This window comes from Elephantulus edwardii, unplaced genomic scaffold (assembly GCF_000299155.1).
Source record: "Elephantulus edwardii isolate Elephantulus edwardi_28Jun2011 unplaced genomic scaffold, EleEdw1.0 scaffold00028, whole genome shotgun sequence".
Classification (NCBI taxonomy): Eukaryota; Metazoa; Chordata; class Mammalia; order Macroscelidea; family Macroscelididae; genus Elephantulus; species Elephantulus edwardii.
Window position 1 is genome coordinate 7,001,084 of NW_006399778.1, and position 17,890 is coordinate 7,018,973.

The window sequence follows — 17,890 nt, forward strand, 5'->3', positions numbered from 1 at the left end:
GCAGGAAATCTTTGGACCTACAACTGGGGGTCAAAGGGAAAAAGAGGTGAGAATGGAAGGGGGGAAAATGTACTTGTCTGATTCCAGACTGGAAGGATGAACAACTGGTTCCCCCTACAGCCGTGAACCACCTGAGATACTGAGCCTTTGAGCACTCTTCAAAGTGAAGCTTTAAACTCAAGAGCCCAGACACTGAGCCCACCAGTGGTTAGTGCTTAATTAGTGGAATTAAAGGAATAGCCATGAGTTAAAAATCTGTTCTATTTCTAAACTTCAGTCCTTTTTCCAAATTAAAATGTGAATTTTATCTCCAAAATTATTCAACTTCAACAACAAGGTTGAAGGCTAGTTAACCATCAAGAATTGCTTTTGCATTTTTATTGGCTTTCAAGTGTTGTAGAAATGTTGAGATTCAACAAGCCTTGGTGGTTGCAAGCTGAACCAATCCTAACAGTGCAGATTAGTTCAAGGTTCTCATGGGATCCAGATTCAACACTGTTAAACACCCTTACTGTTTCCTAGGAGGACTGATCAGCTCAAATCCTCTTTTCAGATCCTTCAATTCTCTCCAATCGCTGTACTGATAAAAATTATTTTCAAGATTAAGGTCTCTGATTAACATTCAGACATGTGTAATGTTCACTTAATTTTCCTCATTCTCATTTCTTTTGACAAAGCTTTACTGATGACAAATGAACCAACTCTCGTTTGTAAACTGTCCTTTCTACAAAGAATTCACTCTTTAGAAATGGAAAATGGGCTTTTAATTCTATTTCCTTCTTTATGAAACTTAAGGGAAAGAATGTGGTAGCCTACTGTGCAAATCATGCTTCACTCTCCCTGGACAAACCAATCATCTACTCTCCACTAGTATTTCTTATGATCTACCTAGTCCACAACAATATTTTTTCCAAAATATGAAAGTTTCCAGTCAGATAAACTTTTCATCAGTATTACAAAGGAATCAAAAGAAAATACAATCTGGCAAGGATTTTATTAGGAAGATTTTCAGTCACAGTGAATTATTTGTAACATAAACAGAAGACCTAAGAAATCTCCAGATTCTGGCCCTGGGCTTAACAGAATAGTCAGGAGCTAACAGAGATTAAGATCTTCCAAAAGAGAATCTTACCATAAAAATTCCACTCTTAACCCCACCAGGAACAAGTCCCATCTTCTCCCCCAGATTGCGTGCCTAGGGAGAGGGAAAAAGAAACCCAAGCTATTAAGTATCACCAGGAGACTCCTACCTTTTTTTGAGTTACCACCCTGGGACAGTCATATGCGACAGATAACTCTAAGCTGGGCAATGTGACAACAATGCTGAACAATGACAGGGAGAGAGAACAAGCAGGGACAAGTACTTCTAATTGGAGACCTTCATGAGGACTAACAGAATCCAGAGGCTTCAGAAAGTTTTCTGCAGACCAGGAATTATTTCCATTTGATGAAAACAGGTCAGACACAAATCCTGCCACAAAGCAACCAGACACTTGGGATTCCATGACACATTCAGACTGGCAAAGTTATACAAGACTGCCAGATGCCGGACCAGCCTAAGACCCAATTTCCACAGAGCCTGAGAAAACCATGATTGTCCTTTGGCACGCACACAACCCTCACAGTGTCTTCTGTCGGTCAGGTTTCTGTCTACAGTAAGCCTCAAAGGCAACGCTTTGGCAGAAGCTGTGGCAGCCAACTCTCTTGGGAGTCCCTCACGTCTTTCTTCCCAATAATAGGCAGCTATATATCTTCACTGACACAGAGTCTCTGTGGGAGCCTTCCTTGGTCAGCCTTTAGGAAATGAAGTGTGTCTGTGGGGTAACCTGATGGATTTTGTGGTCTGCCGGGTTGGCTGATGCCTCATAATTGCAAATAGTCACCTCGTGTCGGCGAAGCTGCAAAAAAATTAAGAAGCTTAATTAGGGAACCATACTCATTTATATAGTTCTGACTCAGGTTCCTTTCTAGATCACCATTCTTGATGTCCACTATCCTTATAAGCCCAAATAGACCATTACCTGGAATGATTTACCCCTTATGTTACTATGTGTCTTTGAGTGCGACCCTATGTACAACAGCTCTGAACTCTGCCCTATCCTGAGCCAACTTCATTGTCTCTGACACACCTTACTCTTCATTACCCCAGTCACTGAGTCAATCCATCTCATCCAGGGTCTTCCTCTCTTGCGTTGGCCCTCTATCCTTCCAAGTATGATGTCGTTCTCCAAAGATGGGTTTCTCCTTGCAACATGCCCAAAGTATGTCTGTCTGATGAAGCTTCAGAACCCTTGCCTCCAAGGAGCAGTCTAGTTTCACTCTCTCTAGGACAAACCTGTTTGTTCTCCTAGAAGTCCATGGTATATTCAACACTCTTCTCCAGCATCGCAGCTCAAAAGGCATCAATTCTCCTGTCATCTTTTTTTTTCCTTCTGTCATCTTTAGTCACTACCCAGCTCTCTGATGCACAGCAAGTAACTGGAAGACTATGGCCTGGATCAGGCACACCTTAACCTCCATACTGACATTGTTGCTCTTCAGTAGTCTGGAGAGGTTCCTGAAAGCAGATTTTCTTTCTTTTTTTTAAAATTTATTTACTTATTATTAATTTTCATGAAAGTTTACAGAAACTTTGGATTTCCATTCATTCATGATTGCACTTGTCTCCCTGCCCACTCCTCCCCACCAGTTTACTCTTCTCTTCAAAAAGTAAAAGAAAAATTCATTGTTATATAATCCCTCCCCACAAGTCCACTGCACTATGCAGCCTTCGTTCTGGACTCCTGTCATGAAAATAATACCTAATACCCTTTTAAAACAGTTCTCTTCCTCATTTGTTTCAATGCAGTATACATAATTTATCCCATCTTTCTCCGTCCCCTTCCCCAGACCTGATGTCAGTCCTGTTTTACAACAGTGGCATTATGTAGTATTTGTCCTTTTGTGACTGAGATATTTCACTCAGCATAATGTTCTCCAGAGTCACCCATTTTGTATAATATTTCATGAGTTTCTAGTTTTTAAATGCAGCATAGTCTTCCATTGTGTGAATGTACCACAGCTTCTCTATACGTTCGTTTTCTGATGGGTACTTGGGTTGTTTCCAACTCTTTGCTATTGTGAACAAAGCCGCAATAAACAGAGTGTGCACATATCTGCTTGGGTGGCGGAGAAAGCATATTTTCCCAATGCAATTTGTCTTTTGATTTCCTGGCTACTGGTACCAAGAGTGTTGACTATGGAGACCAGCAAGCTCAATCTCTTCACCATCTATCATGATATTGCCAAAAGCTCTAAAGCTGAGCACCCAAATTAAGACAGATTAAGGAGAAGGACTGGCCATGCACTTCTAAAATAACAGGCCTTTGAAAACCCTATATACCACAGTGCATATTAAGATTAGATTAACAGATATGACACCAGAAGCTAAACCTTTGTATTGGGAATCACAAAAGAGGAGGAACACTTGCAAACAGACCCTAATGATTAGAACATGGAACGTGAGAAGCAACAATGTAGGAAAACTGGAGACTGTTAAGGAAGAAATGGAACACATAAATATTGACATACTAGGCACTGGCAAAATGAAATGGATTGGCATGGGACATTCTGAATTAGATAATATGATCTACTATGCTGGAAATGAAAAGGTAAGAAAAAACAGAGTCACATTTGCAGTTAAAAAGATCATTTCTAGATCCATCTTGAAAGAATATCCATATGCATACAAGGAAGACCTATTTATACCACTATCTTTCAAATTTATGCACCAACAACAACCAGCGTCAAAGAGTAGGATATAGGTGACTTCTACCAACTGTTGTGATCAGAAATCGATCAAACATGCAACCAAGATACATTAGTAATAATGGGTGACTGGAATGCAAAAGTTGGGAACAAGGAAAAAGGATTGGTAGTTGGGAAACATAAACTTGGTGACAAAATGAGGCTGGAAACGGAATGACAGAATTCTGTACAATCAATGATTTATTCATTGCAAATACCTTTTATAAGAAACACAAATGGGGCATATACACATACACCTCCCCTAACAGCCTACAGAGACATCAGACTGATTACATATGTGGGGAAAATTGGAAGAGCTGTGAAAGCTAGGCCAGGTGCTGATTGGAAATCAGATCATCAACTACTTGTATGCAAATTCAAATTGAAGCTAAAGAAAATAAAATCAAATCCACAAGAACAAAAGTCTGACCTTTTTTTTTTTTTTTTTTTAAAGTCTGACCTTTTAACATAGAAGATCCATATGTCTCTTCCTACTATGATGGCAGGACTTGACAGAATACCAAAATTTACATATTTCAACAAACAGATGCTGTCCTAGACATGCTCACCAGATTGTGCCAAGAAATTTGGAGGATAACCACCTGGCCAACTGAATTAATAGATCCATTTATTCCATTCCAAAAAAAGGAATTCCAACACAGTGTGGAAATTATAGAACAAAATCACTAATATCACACACAAGCAAAATCCTGCTGAAGGTTACTAAAAAACAACTGGAACAGTACATCAACAGAGAACGACCTGAAATACAAATAGAAGAGGCCATGGCACTAGGAATACAACAGCCAATGTCAGACAGATCTTAGATGAAAGCAGAAAGTACCCAAGGAATCTGTCTCATTGACTGTATCATAAAATATTGTGGCTAACACTGAGAAAAATGGGGATCCAAGAACATCTGATTGTGTTCATGTGAAATCTATACTTGGGACCAGGAAATTGTCAGAACAAAGAAACACTGCATGGGTTCAAAATCAGGAAAGGAGTGTATCAGAGATGCACGTTTTCAAGCTATATGCAGAACAGAACATGAGGGAGGCTGGACTTTATGAAGAAGAAATGTGGTGTCAGGAGTGAAGGAAGACTAATCAACAATCTAAGTTACTCAGATTACACAATCTTGCTTGCCAAAACAGAGGAGGACCTGAAGCATCTGCTGTAAAAGGTCAAGGATTATCATCTTCAATATGACTAAAGTTTAACATCAAGAAGACAAAGATTCTTACCAACAGGAAGCAACATGATCGATGGAGAAGACTAAGATCGTTAATTTCAGCTTGCTTGGTTCCACAATCAATACATTTGGCACCAAAAGTCAAGAAATCAAAAGACAAATTGCATTAGAAAAGTCTGCTGTCAGAAACCTCTCTCCAGAGTGCTAAAGAGCAATGATGTCAGTCTAGAGACTAAGGTGTGCCTACTTCAGGGAGGGCTAGATCATGACTAAGGATAACAGAAGAATTGATGCCTTTGAGTTGTGGTGCTGAAGGAGCTCTGAACATACCAGACTATCAAGAGAATAAACAAGTTTGTCCTGGAGACGGTGAAACCAAGTTGCTCCATGGAGGCAAAGACTATGAAGCTCTAGCTGACACATTTTGGACATGATGCCAGGAGGGACCAGTACTTAGAGAAAGATGTCATGCTTGGATGGAGGAACAGCTCAAGAGAGGAAGACACTAGAGAGAGATCAGTACAGTAACTGGGGCTATGGGGGTAGGTGTGTCAGACACAGTGGCTCAGGATAAGTAGGAGTTCAGAGCTATCTGCATGCTATCTGCATAGGGTCACAGGTGATTCAACAGCACATAACAACTATAATGGCACACCAAGAAAAGAAGACCTTGTCTATCTCTACGACTTTACCTCTTATGTACAAGAAAGTTTATCAAAAACCATCTGCTGAATGAAATAAATCTTAACATGAAAATGTGAATTAACATCAGTGACATAATTTCAATCACCTTAAAAAGATTTGAAGACACCTCAAGCCAGGTGGATTGAGACAGTGACTGCAATAATGGGCTCTAGTGTGTCAGATCTGTTGTTCACCAGGCTGCTTTGAATTGCTGCTTGACAACAACAGAAAGGTTTAAAACCTCTGACCACACAGAAAAAAGGTAAGGCAGTCTTGGAGAGGTCTCTTGGATCAGTAAATAAAATGCATGACTGATTTAAAAAAAATACTTGAAGACTATGAAATGAGACGGACAATTTACAGTGATTAAAAAAAAATTATAAACTGACTGGGAGTGACATCTTTTGCTTATTTCCCTTTTCATAAAGCTCTCACCCACTACAAGAGGATACATTCAGGTAAACAGTAAATATGCACACAACCTCAACTTACCTCAGTCCATTCTCCTCTGAGGCCAATATAAAAGATCTTTGTGGTGTCTGCTCCAAAGTTTTTTGAAATATGAATAGAGAGATGATAGACATTTGAAAAACGAGAAATTCTAAAGCGAAGGAAAGAAAGAAAACATGTTATTTTTCTTATAGTATCTCACCAATATGTAAAAAAATACTCCACATCTGTCTTGTAGTAAAACTTTCGGTGTCAGTGTCCATGCTTGGGTTCTTGTATCTCATCCATCCATCCATCCATCCATCCATCCATCCATCCTTCTCCTTCAGACAAATAATTCCATGCACTTATTAAACATCTACTCTGGCAGAAGGGACAGAAGGATAAATTAATACTATTCCCGTCCTCAGGCAGCAACAAGGAGAAACACTGTTGTTGTTGTTGTTATGTGCCGTCGAGTCGCGACTCATAGCGACCCGATGTACAACAGCCCTAAACTCCACTCTGTCCTGTGCCAATCGCACTGTCTTTGACACTCCCATCCCAATTATCCCAGTCACCGAATCAATCCACCTCATAGAGGGCCTTCCTCTCCTGCGCTGTCCCTCCACCCTCCCAAGCATGATGTCCCTCTCCAAAGACCGGTCTCTCCTCACAACATGTCCAAAGTATGTTAGACGGAGCCTCAGAATCCTTGCCTCCAAGGAGCCACCTGGTTTAACCCTTTCCAGGACAAATCTGTTTGTTTTCCTAACAGTCCATGGTATTCTCAATACTCTTCTCCAGCACCACAGCTCAAAGGCATCAATTCTCCTTCTATCCTCCTTGGTCATTGTCCAACTCTCTGATGCATAACAAGTGACTGCGAAGACCACGGCCTGTATCAGACACACCTTAGTCTCCAGAGAGACACCATTGCTCTTCAGTACTTTGGAGAGGTCCCTAACAGCAGACTTTCCCATGGCAATGCGGAGAAACACTATTCAGTAATAAATTTAGTTTGGACCTCACCCTTAGTTTACAAAAAAGATCTTATAAAGCACTAAGAAAGATGGGCACATAAAACATAGCCTTACACTAGGGGTTTGAATACACCAGCTGCTTTGTGGGAGACAGATGTGACAGCCTGCTTCTGTAAAGTGATGGCTCTGGAAACCTGAGGAGGCAATTTTACTCAATTCTGCAGGAGTACTATGAGCTGGAAATTACACACCAGTAACACTTTTTCGGTTTGGAAGCCATTCTCAAGAACTATGAAAACTTCTTCCTGAAGACTACTCTAGGAGCTCATTTAGAATGCCTGCCAACTGTTTGCAAGTTAACAAGTCTGTAGAGCTCGCACTGAATTGCTGCCAAAATCAACCAAGCCAAGGATCAAGCCTTCTCCACTGTTTCAACTCATTCTTGATAAATAATAGCAGGAAACCAGCCAAAAATAAATGGAGTCTCCTGATGTGTTTGTGCTGGTTGCAAACGAGGGAGCACCTGCTGTTCCCCAGCAGAAGCCAGGAGCGGAAGCCAGGCCCAGTGCTTACTTTGTGGCATACTCTAATTCTCCTGTAAGATCCCGGTTCAGACTAAAGGTCTGGTCTGGTTCCCTGTCTGTATCATCAAAGGACATCTGTGGAATGTTCTTATACCTGAAAAAGGAAAAGGAGGCACAATTCAACAAGTGTGCATTATTACATTTCTGTTTTTAAGAGTTTTCTCCTGACTTTTCAACTGCCTCTGGTTTGATCAAAAGGAGATAAAATTTTGGGAACAAATTTTAGAACTGGTATTTTATTGACATCCACATACAAATGTCTTTAATCCAATAACAAAGTGCTGAGAACAGCAACATAAGACAGTGGCATCTCTGAGTGTGTTACGATCACATGAAAAGCAACAAAGAGATAGCTCAAATCTGATCACATGCAGCTAATGCATGGAGAAAAATATGCAACTCAGCACATTCACTGGAAGCTAGAGATGCGAAATAAAATATTTTACTCAAGGGGGAAACAAGGACTTTGGCAGAAACATATTAAACACTGTTGAGGTAAGATCAGGTAACTCAACACTCAAGCAGTTATGTCCAAAAATTACCTGAGAGACTCAAATTATTGAGTCTCTTAAAAACAAGGGCTTACATTTTGAAAAGAACACAAAAGGCTGCAGACTTGCAAACTCACAACAACCTTTAGAAGGTCAAGGTAAAACTGCTAGTGAGGAAACTTTTTCAAAGGGGGGAAAATAAAAGCAAACAGCTGTCTTCCTGTAACCTACAAATTCTGAAGGATACATCCCCACCACCTATCTCTAGGGTGTTTTATTAACACACCCACGGGAAGAGCAAAATATATGTAATTTAAAAAGCAGGTATTTGCTTCAAAGTGTATCAAAGACTGATGCAAAGCAAAAGAGTAATAACCACGGTGAACTTTTATGAGCAGCATTATGAGAGGCAAGGTAACACTGTAGTTAACAACAGCGTCCTTGGAGCCAGACTTCCTGAATCTAAACTCTGGTTCTAGCACATACCAATGGTGTGTGACCTTGGCAAATGATTTAACCTGTCTCAGTTTCTACATCTGCAAATGGGAATAGTGATTGCAATTACGACCTCCAGTTGATGTGTAAATGAAAATCAATTCCAAGATTTTTTCTTTTTAAATTTTTACTAAGGGAACTTTCAAACATAGAAGAAAGATAGTATCACAACCTCCATATGCTATTAAGTCAACACTGTTAACTTTGCCTAACATATTCTTACTCTGGTTTTGCTTAATATTAAAATAAATCTCAGATAGCTGTTATCATGTCATCCACCACTGTTTTATTTAGTATCCCTAAAGCAGTTAAGGATTTGTCAACAACAAAAACCTACGATAATGTATAATACTAGCTTACATTAATTAAAAATTCCTTAATATAATTTAACACCTGTGTTCAAATTTCTCTCTTTTAAGACTTAAAGACTCAATTTAATTCTTTTGCTGTGTCATCGTTGAAGTGGCAGCAAGCTTTTTTCCTTTATGAATGGTACATAAAATAATGGTGCACTTTACAATCAAGGCCATCTTATACAATCAAGTCTAATATATGTAAAATGCTTAAAACTAAAGCTACATAATTGTTTATACTTGCCTACCAGTCCTTGGAGAAGGACATCATGCTTGGAAGGGTGGAAGGACAGCACAAGAAAAAGACCCTAGATGAGATGGATAGACTTGACTGGGGTGAGGGGGGGAAGGTGTGTCAGAGACAACTGGCTTACAGCAGGGCTCAGAGCTCTTGTATATAAGGTTGCTATGCATCGCAAGTGACTCAATGACATGTAACAACAAACCCCAAATTGGGTATTTACTATGTTCCAGATCTATTACTTAAATGTGTTAACTCATTTAACTTCTATAGTATAGCTCATCTCATTTTCTCCTCAATCGTCTTAAATATAACTACTCCTATTTTGTTATATGCTGTTGAGCTGCTTGTGGCTCACAGCGACCCTACGCACAACAGCCCTGAACTCTGCTCAATCCTGTGCCAACCTTATTGTCTCTGACACATCTACACTCAATACCCCAGTCACTGAGTCAATCTGTCTTTTCCAGGGTCTTCCTCTCTTGTGCTATCCCTCCATCATCTCAAGCATGATGTCCCTCTCCAAGGACTGGTCACTCCTTCCAACATGCCCAAAGTATAACATATGAAGCCTCAGGATCCTTGTCCCCAAGGAACAACCTGGTTTCACCCTCTCTAGAACAAACGTGTTTTTTTCTCCTGGCAGTCCATGGTATATTCGATACTCTTCCCCAGCACCACAGCTCAAAGGCATCAATACTCTATCGGCCCCAGTCACTGTCCAGCTTTCTGACGCATAGCCAGTGATTGCAAAGACCCCTGGATCAGGTGCACCTTAGTCTCCAGACTGATATTGCTCTTCAGTACTCTGGGGAGGTGCCTGACAGCAGACCTTTCCAACGAAATTCATATTCTGACTTCCTGGCTGCTGGTACCAAGAGTGTTGACTGTGGAGCCAAGTAAACTGAAGCAATTAGCAATCTCAATTTCTTCATCTATCATGATGATACCACTTGGCACAGCGGTGAGAATCTTTATTTTCTTGATGTTGAACTTCACTCCATATTTAAGGCTGCAGTTCTTAACCTTCTGTAGCAAGTGCTTCAGGTCCTCCTCAGTTTCAGCAAACAGAGCTATGCCATCTGCATAAGGTAGGCTGTTGATGAGTCTTCCTCCAATCCTGATGCCACACTCCTCCTCATAGAGCCCAGCTTCCTGGATGATCTGTTCTGTATACAGACTGAAAAGGTATGGAGATAGGACAACTCAATGGCCTATACCCCTCCCAATTCTGAACCATGCATCAAGAAGATAACTCCTTTAAGTCATGAAGAGAGTAAGTGGTCCAGTCAGAATCTGAGCCCAAGCAGTTAACATACACATTAAAAAAAAAATAAAAAATCACGAAGCCTCTATTTTTAACAATACATCATGGATGTCTGTTGTTGTGTGCGAGAGTCAGAACTGACCCATTAAGTAGATCCTCCAGCAGGTTTTCAGAAGCAGCAATTCACACGGGAGGTGACCGACCACCTTTCTCCTGCAGAGCACCTTGTGAACTGGAACTGCGTACCTTGCACTGGCAGCGCAATTCCTTATCCTTAAGTCACCAGAGTTCCCTAAATATCCCATGAATTGCCAAAAAAATCAAATAGGTATGTCTCGGAAAAAGTGCAGCCAGAGTGCTCCTCAAAGGCAAAGATGGCAAGGCTTTGTTTTTCATACTTTGGACATGTAGCTAGGCAAGACTACTCCTTTGAGAGGGACATCATGCTTGGAAACAAAGAGGGTCAGCAAAGAAGAGGAAGATCCCCAACGAGATGGACTGACATGATGACTTCAGCAATGGGCTCTAGTGTGTAAAAAATTATGAGGATGGTAGAGAATAGAGCAGGGTTCAAGTCAGCTGTTCACAGGGTCACTGAGTCGTACTGGATGGCATCTAACAACAACAATACTTTTAGCCACAATACAACATAGATTGCCCTAAAACCAACTCATTCTAAAAGTAAATCTCCAAAAACATCTATGAATCACTTTTACTTAAAATAATTTAGTATTTGATGATCAGCTTTCAAATTCATATTCCTATCAGCTGAGTGATACGTTCCTTTCTTAAATCCCCCTAAAACTCATTTAATCTACTTGATTGAGGTTTTTCCCCAGATTAAATTCTTTCATATACAGTTCTTTAAATAAGAACTCTTGAAAACAAATTACTGCAAACAGCATAGCTAACCAAAAGATACCACTTCATTTTATTCTCATCACCCGACATCAATTTCTCTAACATTCAAAAAGCTATCTTTCCGTTTTGCTAATCTCAAGACTAAAATCAACTCTCACATGAGATGGAAGAAGTTCAGCAATAAAACTCTTCAAAACAAGAGTAGGGCTCAAACAGACCTCACTTAACAGGCCACCTCAAATAGAACATGCCATGAAGAGGGAAATAAATGCTATTCAATAAAGAAGCACCTGAAAGTGCTGGTAGAAAAGGAGTTCTTTAGATTTCTGGACTGATTCTGGACCAATGCCAAGAAGGTCAAGAACTTCTTCGCACTGACTCCTGGGCTCACCATTGCCTGCAACGACTAATGTGAAGTAAACACGAAGCAGAAGAATTAAGCAATCAGTCCCACTCTAACAAGTGTGATCACTTTCACAAGCATGATCTCAAAAGGCTGCTTAAAGAATCTTCACCACATCTTCCTCTCGTGGTGGTGTTATGTACCACCAAGTCGCCTGCAACTAATAGATACTATCTATGTACAACAGCTCTGAAGCCCGCCCTTATCCTTAGCCAGTCTCACTGACTCAGACACTTCTACCCTTATTACTCTTAAGTATTGTGTCAATTCATCTCATCTGGGGTCTTCCTCTCCTGCGCTATCCATCCACCCTTCTGAGCATGATGCCCTCCTCCAAGGAGACTTGGTTTCACTGTCTCCAAGAAAAAACTATTTGTTCTCTTGGGGGTCCATGGTATATTCAATACTCTTCTCCAGCACAACTCAAAGACATCAATTCTTCTTCTCTCAACCTTAGTCATTGTTCAGCTCTCTGATGCACAGCATGTAAGTGTGAAGACTATGGCCTGGATCACGCACATTTTAGTCTCTAGACTGACATTGTTGCTCTTTAGCATTCTAAAGAGGTTCCTGACAGCACACCTCCCCAACACAATTTGTCTTTTGCTTTCCTGCCAGGAGTGTTGATAGTCTGAATCTGGGCAAGCTGAAACTGTTAACAACCTCAATCTCTTCTCCAGCTATCATGGTGTTGCCAACTGGCTCAATGGTGAGAATATTGGTTACTGCTATAGTGGAGAAATATCTTTCATCTGCTTCTTTCTGTAAAATGCTTGTCTTTCAGATACTGTTCTATAGCTGGACATTCAAATTAAGATAGATTAGGAAGAAGGATTGGCCATCCACTTCTGAAATATTAAGCTTTCAAAAACCTTAAGTACTATAGACTTCACTTACAGTAGACTAGTATATATAGCAACTGAGACTAAGCCCCCATATATGGAAACACAAAGGATGAGGAAAAGTTGTTAAGCAGACACTAGTGACTGGACACTAGTGAGAAGCATGAATGTAGGAAAACTGGACATCATTAAAAAAGAAATGGAACACATAAATAGTGACATACTAGGTATGGGTGAAATGAAATGGACTAGCACAAGACATTTTGAATCAGACAATTATATGGTCTAATGGTGAGGAAACTGGGTCCGCTTTCATAGTTAAAAAAGTCCTTTCTAGATCCACCTTGAAACACAATGTTGTGAGTGACAGGATAATCTCCATATGCACAGAAGAAATCCAGTGAATATCACTATCATTCAAATATATGTACCAACAACCAGAGCCAAAGAGGAGGAAATAGATGATTTCTACCAACTTTTGCAGTCAGAAATCAATCAAATATGCAATCAAGATGCATTAATAATAATGAGTGATTGGAATGCAAAAGTTGGGAACGGGGAAGAAGTATCAGTAGTTGGAAAACATAGACTTGGTGACAGAAATGAGACTAGAGATAGAATGACAGAATTCTGTATAGCCAATAATTTACTCATTGCAAATACTTTTTATAAGAAACCTAGATGCAGACTATATACATGGATTTCACCGGATGATATACACAGGCACCAGATCAATTACATCTGAAAGAATCGTTGGAGAAGCTCAGTATCAGTTGTGACAGTTAGGCCAGGTGGTGACTGTGGAATAGACGATCAACTACTCATATTCAAGTTCAAACTAAAGCTAAAGAAGGTTAAATAAAATCCATAGGAACCAAAATTTGACCTTGAGATCTCTCCCACCTGAATTTCAAAACCATCTCAGAACAGTTTTGAGGCCTTGAACAATAATGAATAAAGACCAGATGAGTTGTGGAAGGCTATCAAGAGTAAAGGAGGAAGAAGACCCAAATGAATGTAAGAGACTCTGAATATTGCATTAGAGCATCGAGAAGCCAAAGCAAAAGGAAGAAAATCAAGAAGCTATGGAGTTGACCAGAAGATTTCAAAAGGCAGCGCTAGAAGTCATAGCAAACTATTATAATGAAATATGCAAAAAGCCAGAGTCAGAAAATTAAAAAGAGCCAAACTTGTTCAACATTTCTTAAGTTGAAGGAACTGAAGAACAAATTCAAGTCTCAAGAGGGGACAGCAAAGGGATTGCACAATTTGATGGGTGGAGGGGTTGTGTGTGAAGGAAATGGTAAAGATCCAGTGTGAAAAACAATGTGTTCGAACTATGTAAACAAACAAATAAAAAAATATTTAAAAAAAAATTCAAGTCTCAAGTTGTAACACATCTTGCTCTACATGAGGATTTCATGAGCAGACTGGAGTAATTTAGAATATACACAAGCAAAATACAACTTCTATTTGACAAGCACAGAAAGAAAAGTCTATTTAATGCCACATAATTTTTTTATTTTTATACTGTTTGCATCCTCTTGTCCTCAATAAAAAATTTTTAATATCTTAAAATAATAAGAATATAATCAACATTAGAGAATTGGAGTTATTTTTTAAAACTGCAACGTCATCAACAGTTGGCATTTATAAGATACCCTGAATGAATGGTACCAGAGTAAGCATCTGGGGGAGAAAAAAAAGAGATAAATGGTTGGCCCTAAATATATGTAATCTAAAGAAGCCATGACTTCTGGAAGAGATAAGTGTATACAGGACAAGAAAAGACCAGGAATTAAAAAAAAAAAATAAAAAATAAAAATAAAACCAAAACCCAACATGTAAACGGACAAACCACAACATTTTAAAAATAAACAAACAAACAAAATAAAATAAAATAAACCAAGGATGGGAGAATACAGTGCTTAGTGAAAATGAAAATTATTATAGGAACAGTGTACTACCAGAGGAAAAAATAAAATAAACCAAGGATGGGAGAATACAGTGCTTAGTGAAAATGAAAATTATTATAGGAACAGTGTGCTACCAGGGGAAAAAAAAAATGAGGAGCTTTGCCACTTACAGTCTCATCTCAGAGGGATGTGATTCACCATCCTCTCCCATTATAATGATGCCTTTGAGCTTGACATTGCCTGTAAATCTGCCAAAAATACAAAAAAGACCAGTGTCAAAGCAGACTTGAATTCCTGTTTAGCTGTATGGCTCTTCTAAGGATTTTACCCCACCTCTCTGCTCTTTTGGTTTACTCAATGGTCAAGTTTGTACTAGAAAATTTTGAAGATTCTGTCATCCTCTGGAATGCCACAATTCTAAAAAAAATTATGTCTAGGTTATCTTTCAACAAATATACCTGTTTTCACTCTGCACCAAGAAAGCCATAAAGCTGACCTCCTCAAGCCCACCAAACCCCATTTTAAGAAACAGTTGTGTGTTCGTTCTCCTGATAGTCCACGTGTGCAGGCAAGGAAATTTAGCTTGAGGCAGGCACCAGGGAGATACTTACGGAATATTAAACAGAAGTTCTTCATCTGCATCACTTTCAACAAACTGGAGGGGATGGGAAGTGGGGAGGAGAAAGCAACAAATAATTGCTGAGAGCCTACAATTTCAGGCAACCTTCACCCTGTTCTATTTCTGAGGTGCGATTCAAATCGTCAAGCTCCCTCAGTTATGTAGGACATAATTATCATGGAAAATCCATAAATGAACTTTCAGGGTCCAATGGCACCTAACAAGTAGTTCCTGAAATGGTGTGCATGTATCTGTGCCTATTGCAGTTTTTCTGGGGGGCGGGGATCCCAGTCTATACCTATTTGAGTTTTTCTGAGGGTAAGATTCTACAGCTTTCAAATGACTCTACAAAGGATCTGTAGTTCCAAAATGGCTAAGAATCTATGCTCTAAATACCCTTCGTCTTCGCGGTCTGGTCTTTAATAGGTGATCTGATCAGGCAGCCACTCACTGGGGATCAATGGGTGGGAAAACGTCCTGGGCGATCCTTCCTCACAATCTCCCAGAGTTGAGCTGTGTAAAGCCGACACCCCTTCCCTCTCAAGGCCTCAACTTTCCCATCTGCAAAATGGGGAGACTCTACCCTGTTAGCCTCCCAAAGGGCTGGCAGGAGATACAGACATGAAGAAGCGCTTGGAAACCAGGCTGTCTTAACTTTTAACAAGAGAAATGAGGCTGAGAAGACTGGCAGCCCGAGGCTCTGCGCTGGTCCCCGCCTCGCCCGCCAGCCCCGGGCCCCTCAGGCCCACCTTGGAGCGGTCGGTCCGCTCCTCCCACGGCTTGAAGACGCCGCGGCCGCTTCCCTCGCGGCTCTCGTTGAGGCACTGCAGCCGCTCCAGGTCGATGCGCAGGTACAGGCCATAGGCCAGGCCGCGCTGCTCAGGCGGCTCCTCCCGTTCCGCAGCGCAGCGACAGCCGCCCCCGCCATGGCTATGGCCGTGCGACATGGCGACACAGCCGGCGGTGGGCAGCCTCCGCGGTGCTGCCGCCAGCGCCGTGACCACTCCACTCCAGCCACCAAGCGCACCGCGTTCGCTGCGTCGTAAACGGCGCCCCAGCAACGGCGCATGCGCGCCTAGTGAAGGAGGCGGGGCCCGGAGAGGATAGCTGTTTGACGGACGCTTTGCAGGTGCTTCAGGTTAAAGTCTCTAATCCTGGAGAAATTGAAGGACAGAAATATTAAGACCGTGTTCTGAGTAAGTCATGGGCCTGGAATTTGATACCTACTCCTCCTCGGCCAAAGTGCATGCTGTTTTTCTTTTACCACCAGGTTTCATGGCAATCGGTGCAGGAAAGGATGTGGAATGATACAGGCCCTGAAGGGTAGGGAACAGATCATTATCAGGGTTTCACTTGTGCAGACTCTCTTTCGTGAGCTATCCTGATGGGAGTTTTGAGAGTGGCTTTCAGAACGGTTGGATCTGAAGACAAGTCTAGGCTTGCTACTGAAAGTGAGACTAATTTCCCAATTCTTAAAACACTGCTTCCTCATCTGGAAAGGGGGAATAGTAAGCAGTTCTGTTTCATTTAACCGTAATGAATATTAAATAATGCACAAGAGTTCAGCAGAGTACCTGACAGGTCTTAAGAATTCAATAGATTTTGGTGCTTGCAATAATTTTTCATTTTAACTCCGGTGACATAGACACCGCCGGTGGATTCTAAGGATTCAGACCCGCAGAGTTGCACAGCTTTTGAGTTCACGGCGCAATTCGCTGAAGAAGCTTCGCTCCCTTGCTTATTGGTTGTATGTGTTGTACAGCTAACTAAAGGCAGCAGCGTGTTTGTCAGTTCTAATCCACCAGCAGCTCCACAGGTGAAAAGCAATCTTCTCTGTTTCTATTTACAACCTCAGAAATCCAACAGAGAGTCAGCAGAGTTGGTTGTGACTCAAAAATGAGTTAGGGAGAGTTTTAGAACTTGATTAAAATACAAGCTTTGCCTGTTAATAGCAAAGGAGCTCTCGTGGCCTGGTGGGTGAGAAGCTGTGCTGCCAATACAAAGACTTGCAGTTCTAATCCACCAGCTGCTCTATGGGATGATGATGATGGACAGTCTCATCTTATGGCATTTATAGCCTCTGAAAACCTGCTGGAGGGGAGTGAAGCTTTGTTTAGCCAGTTACACTGCTAACTCGAAGGCTGTGCAACTTTGGTGGTTTGAATCCTTGCAATCCACCGGCGGCTTTGGAAGAAGATGGTCATTCTCTTCCCTTTTCTATTTTTTATTGTTGTTGTTGTTGTTGTTATGGGCCATCGAGTAGCCTGCAACCCATAGCGACCCTGTGTACAACAGCTCTGAAGCCTGTCATGTCCAGAGCCAGTCTCACTGACTCCTACCCGTCTACCCCCCATTGCCCCAGTCACTGTATCAATCCATCTCATCCAGTCTTCCTCTTCTGTGCTGTCCCTCCACCCTTCTGAGCATGATGGCTTTCTCCAAGGACCAGACCCTCCTGGCCTCGTACCCAAAGTATGTAAGATGAAGCTTTAAAATCCTAGCCTCCAAGGAGAAACTTTATGATTTACAGCTTGAAACCCGATGGAGAGTCAGCCAAGAGTTGGAACTGCCTGGGTAGTAATTTTTTTTTAATGAGTTGCACTCAAATTTGAGCAAGTGACTTAACTTTACATTTTCCTCTCCAGGCCAGTAGAGTGAAAATGTACTGTGGAATGGTTCAGAGCAGTTTTTTCAGATGACTTCTTGTGATACATGAATAGGTTTAAAGATCTATTGAGAGA

The 17,890-nt window shown here is 41.0% G+C and overlaps 1 protein-coding gene across 2 annotated transcripts; it reads right to left on the reverse strand.

Moving 5' to 3' along the window:
• Positions 1-1,558: 1,558 nt before the first annotated feature.
• On the reverse strand, positions 1,559-16,190 carry PITHD1 (PITH (C-terminal proteasome-interacting domain of thioredoxin-like) domain containing 1). 2 transcript variants are annotated; one of them, XM_006883524.1, is made up of 6 exons: positions 15,899-16,190; positions 15,142-15,185; positions 14,701-14,778; positions 7,651-7,755; positions 6,158-6,266; positions 1,797-1,898 (listed from the first exon to the last, which is right to left on the reverse strand). In XM_006883524.1, exons 1-6 carry the CDS (start codon positions 16,094-16,096, stop codon positions 1,797-1,799), a joined length of 636 nt encoding a protein of 211 aa, XP_006883586.1. In that variant the 5' UTR covers positions 16,097-16,190. The 2 variants fall into 2 exon arrangements, with proteins under 2 accessions (XP_006883587.1, XP_006883586.1); XM_006883525.1 differs by lacking the exon at positions 15,142-15,185 and having other exon boundaries at positions 1,559-1,898; positions 15,899-16,103.
• Between the last annotated feature and the right edge of the window lie 1,700 nt (positions 16,191-17,890).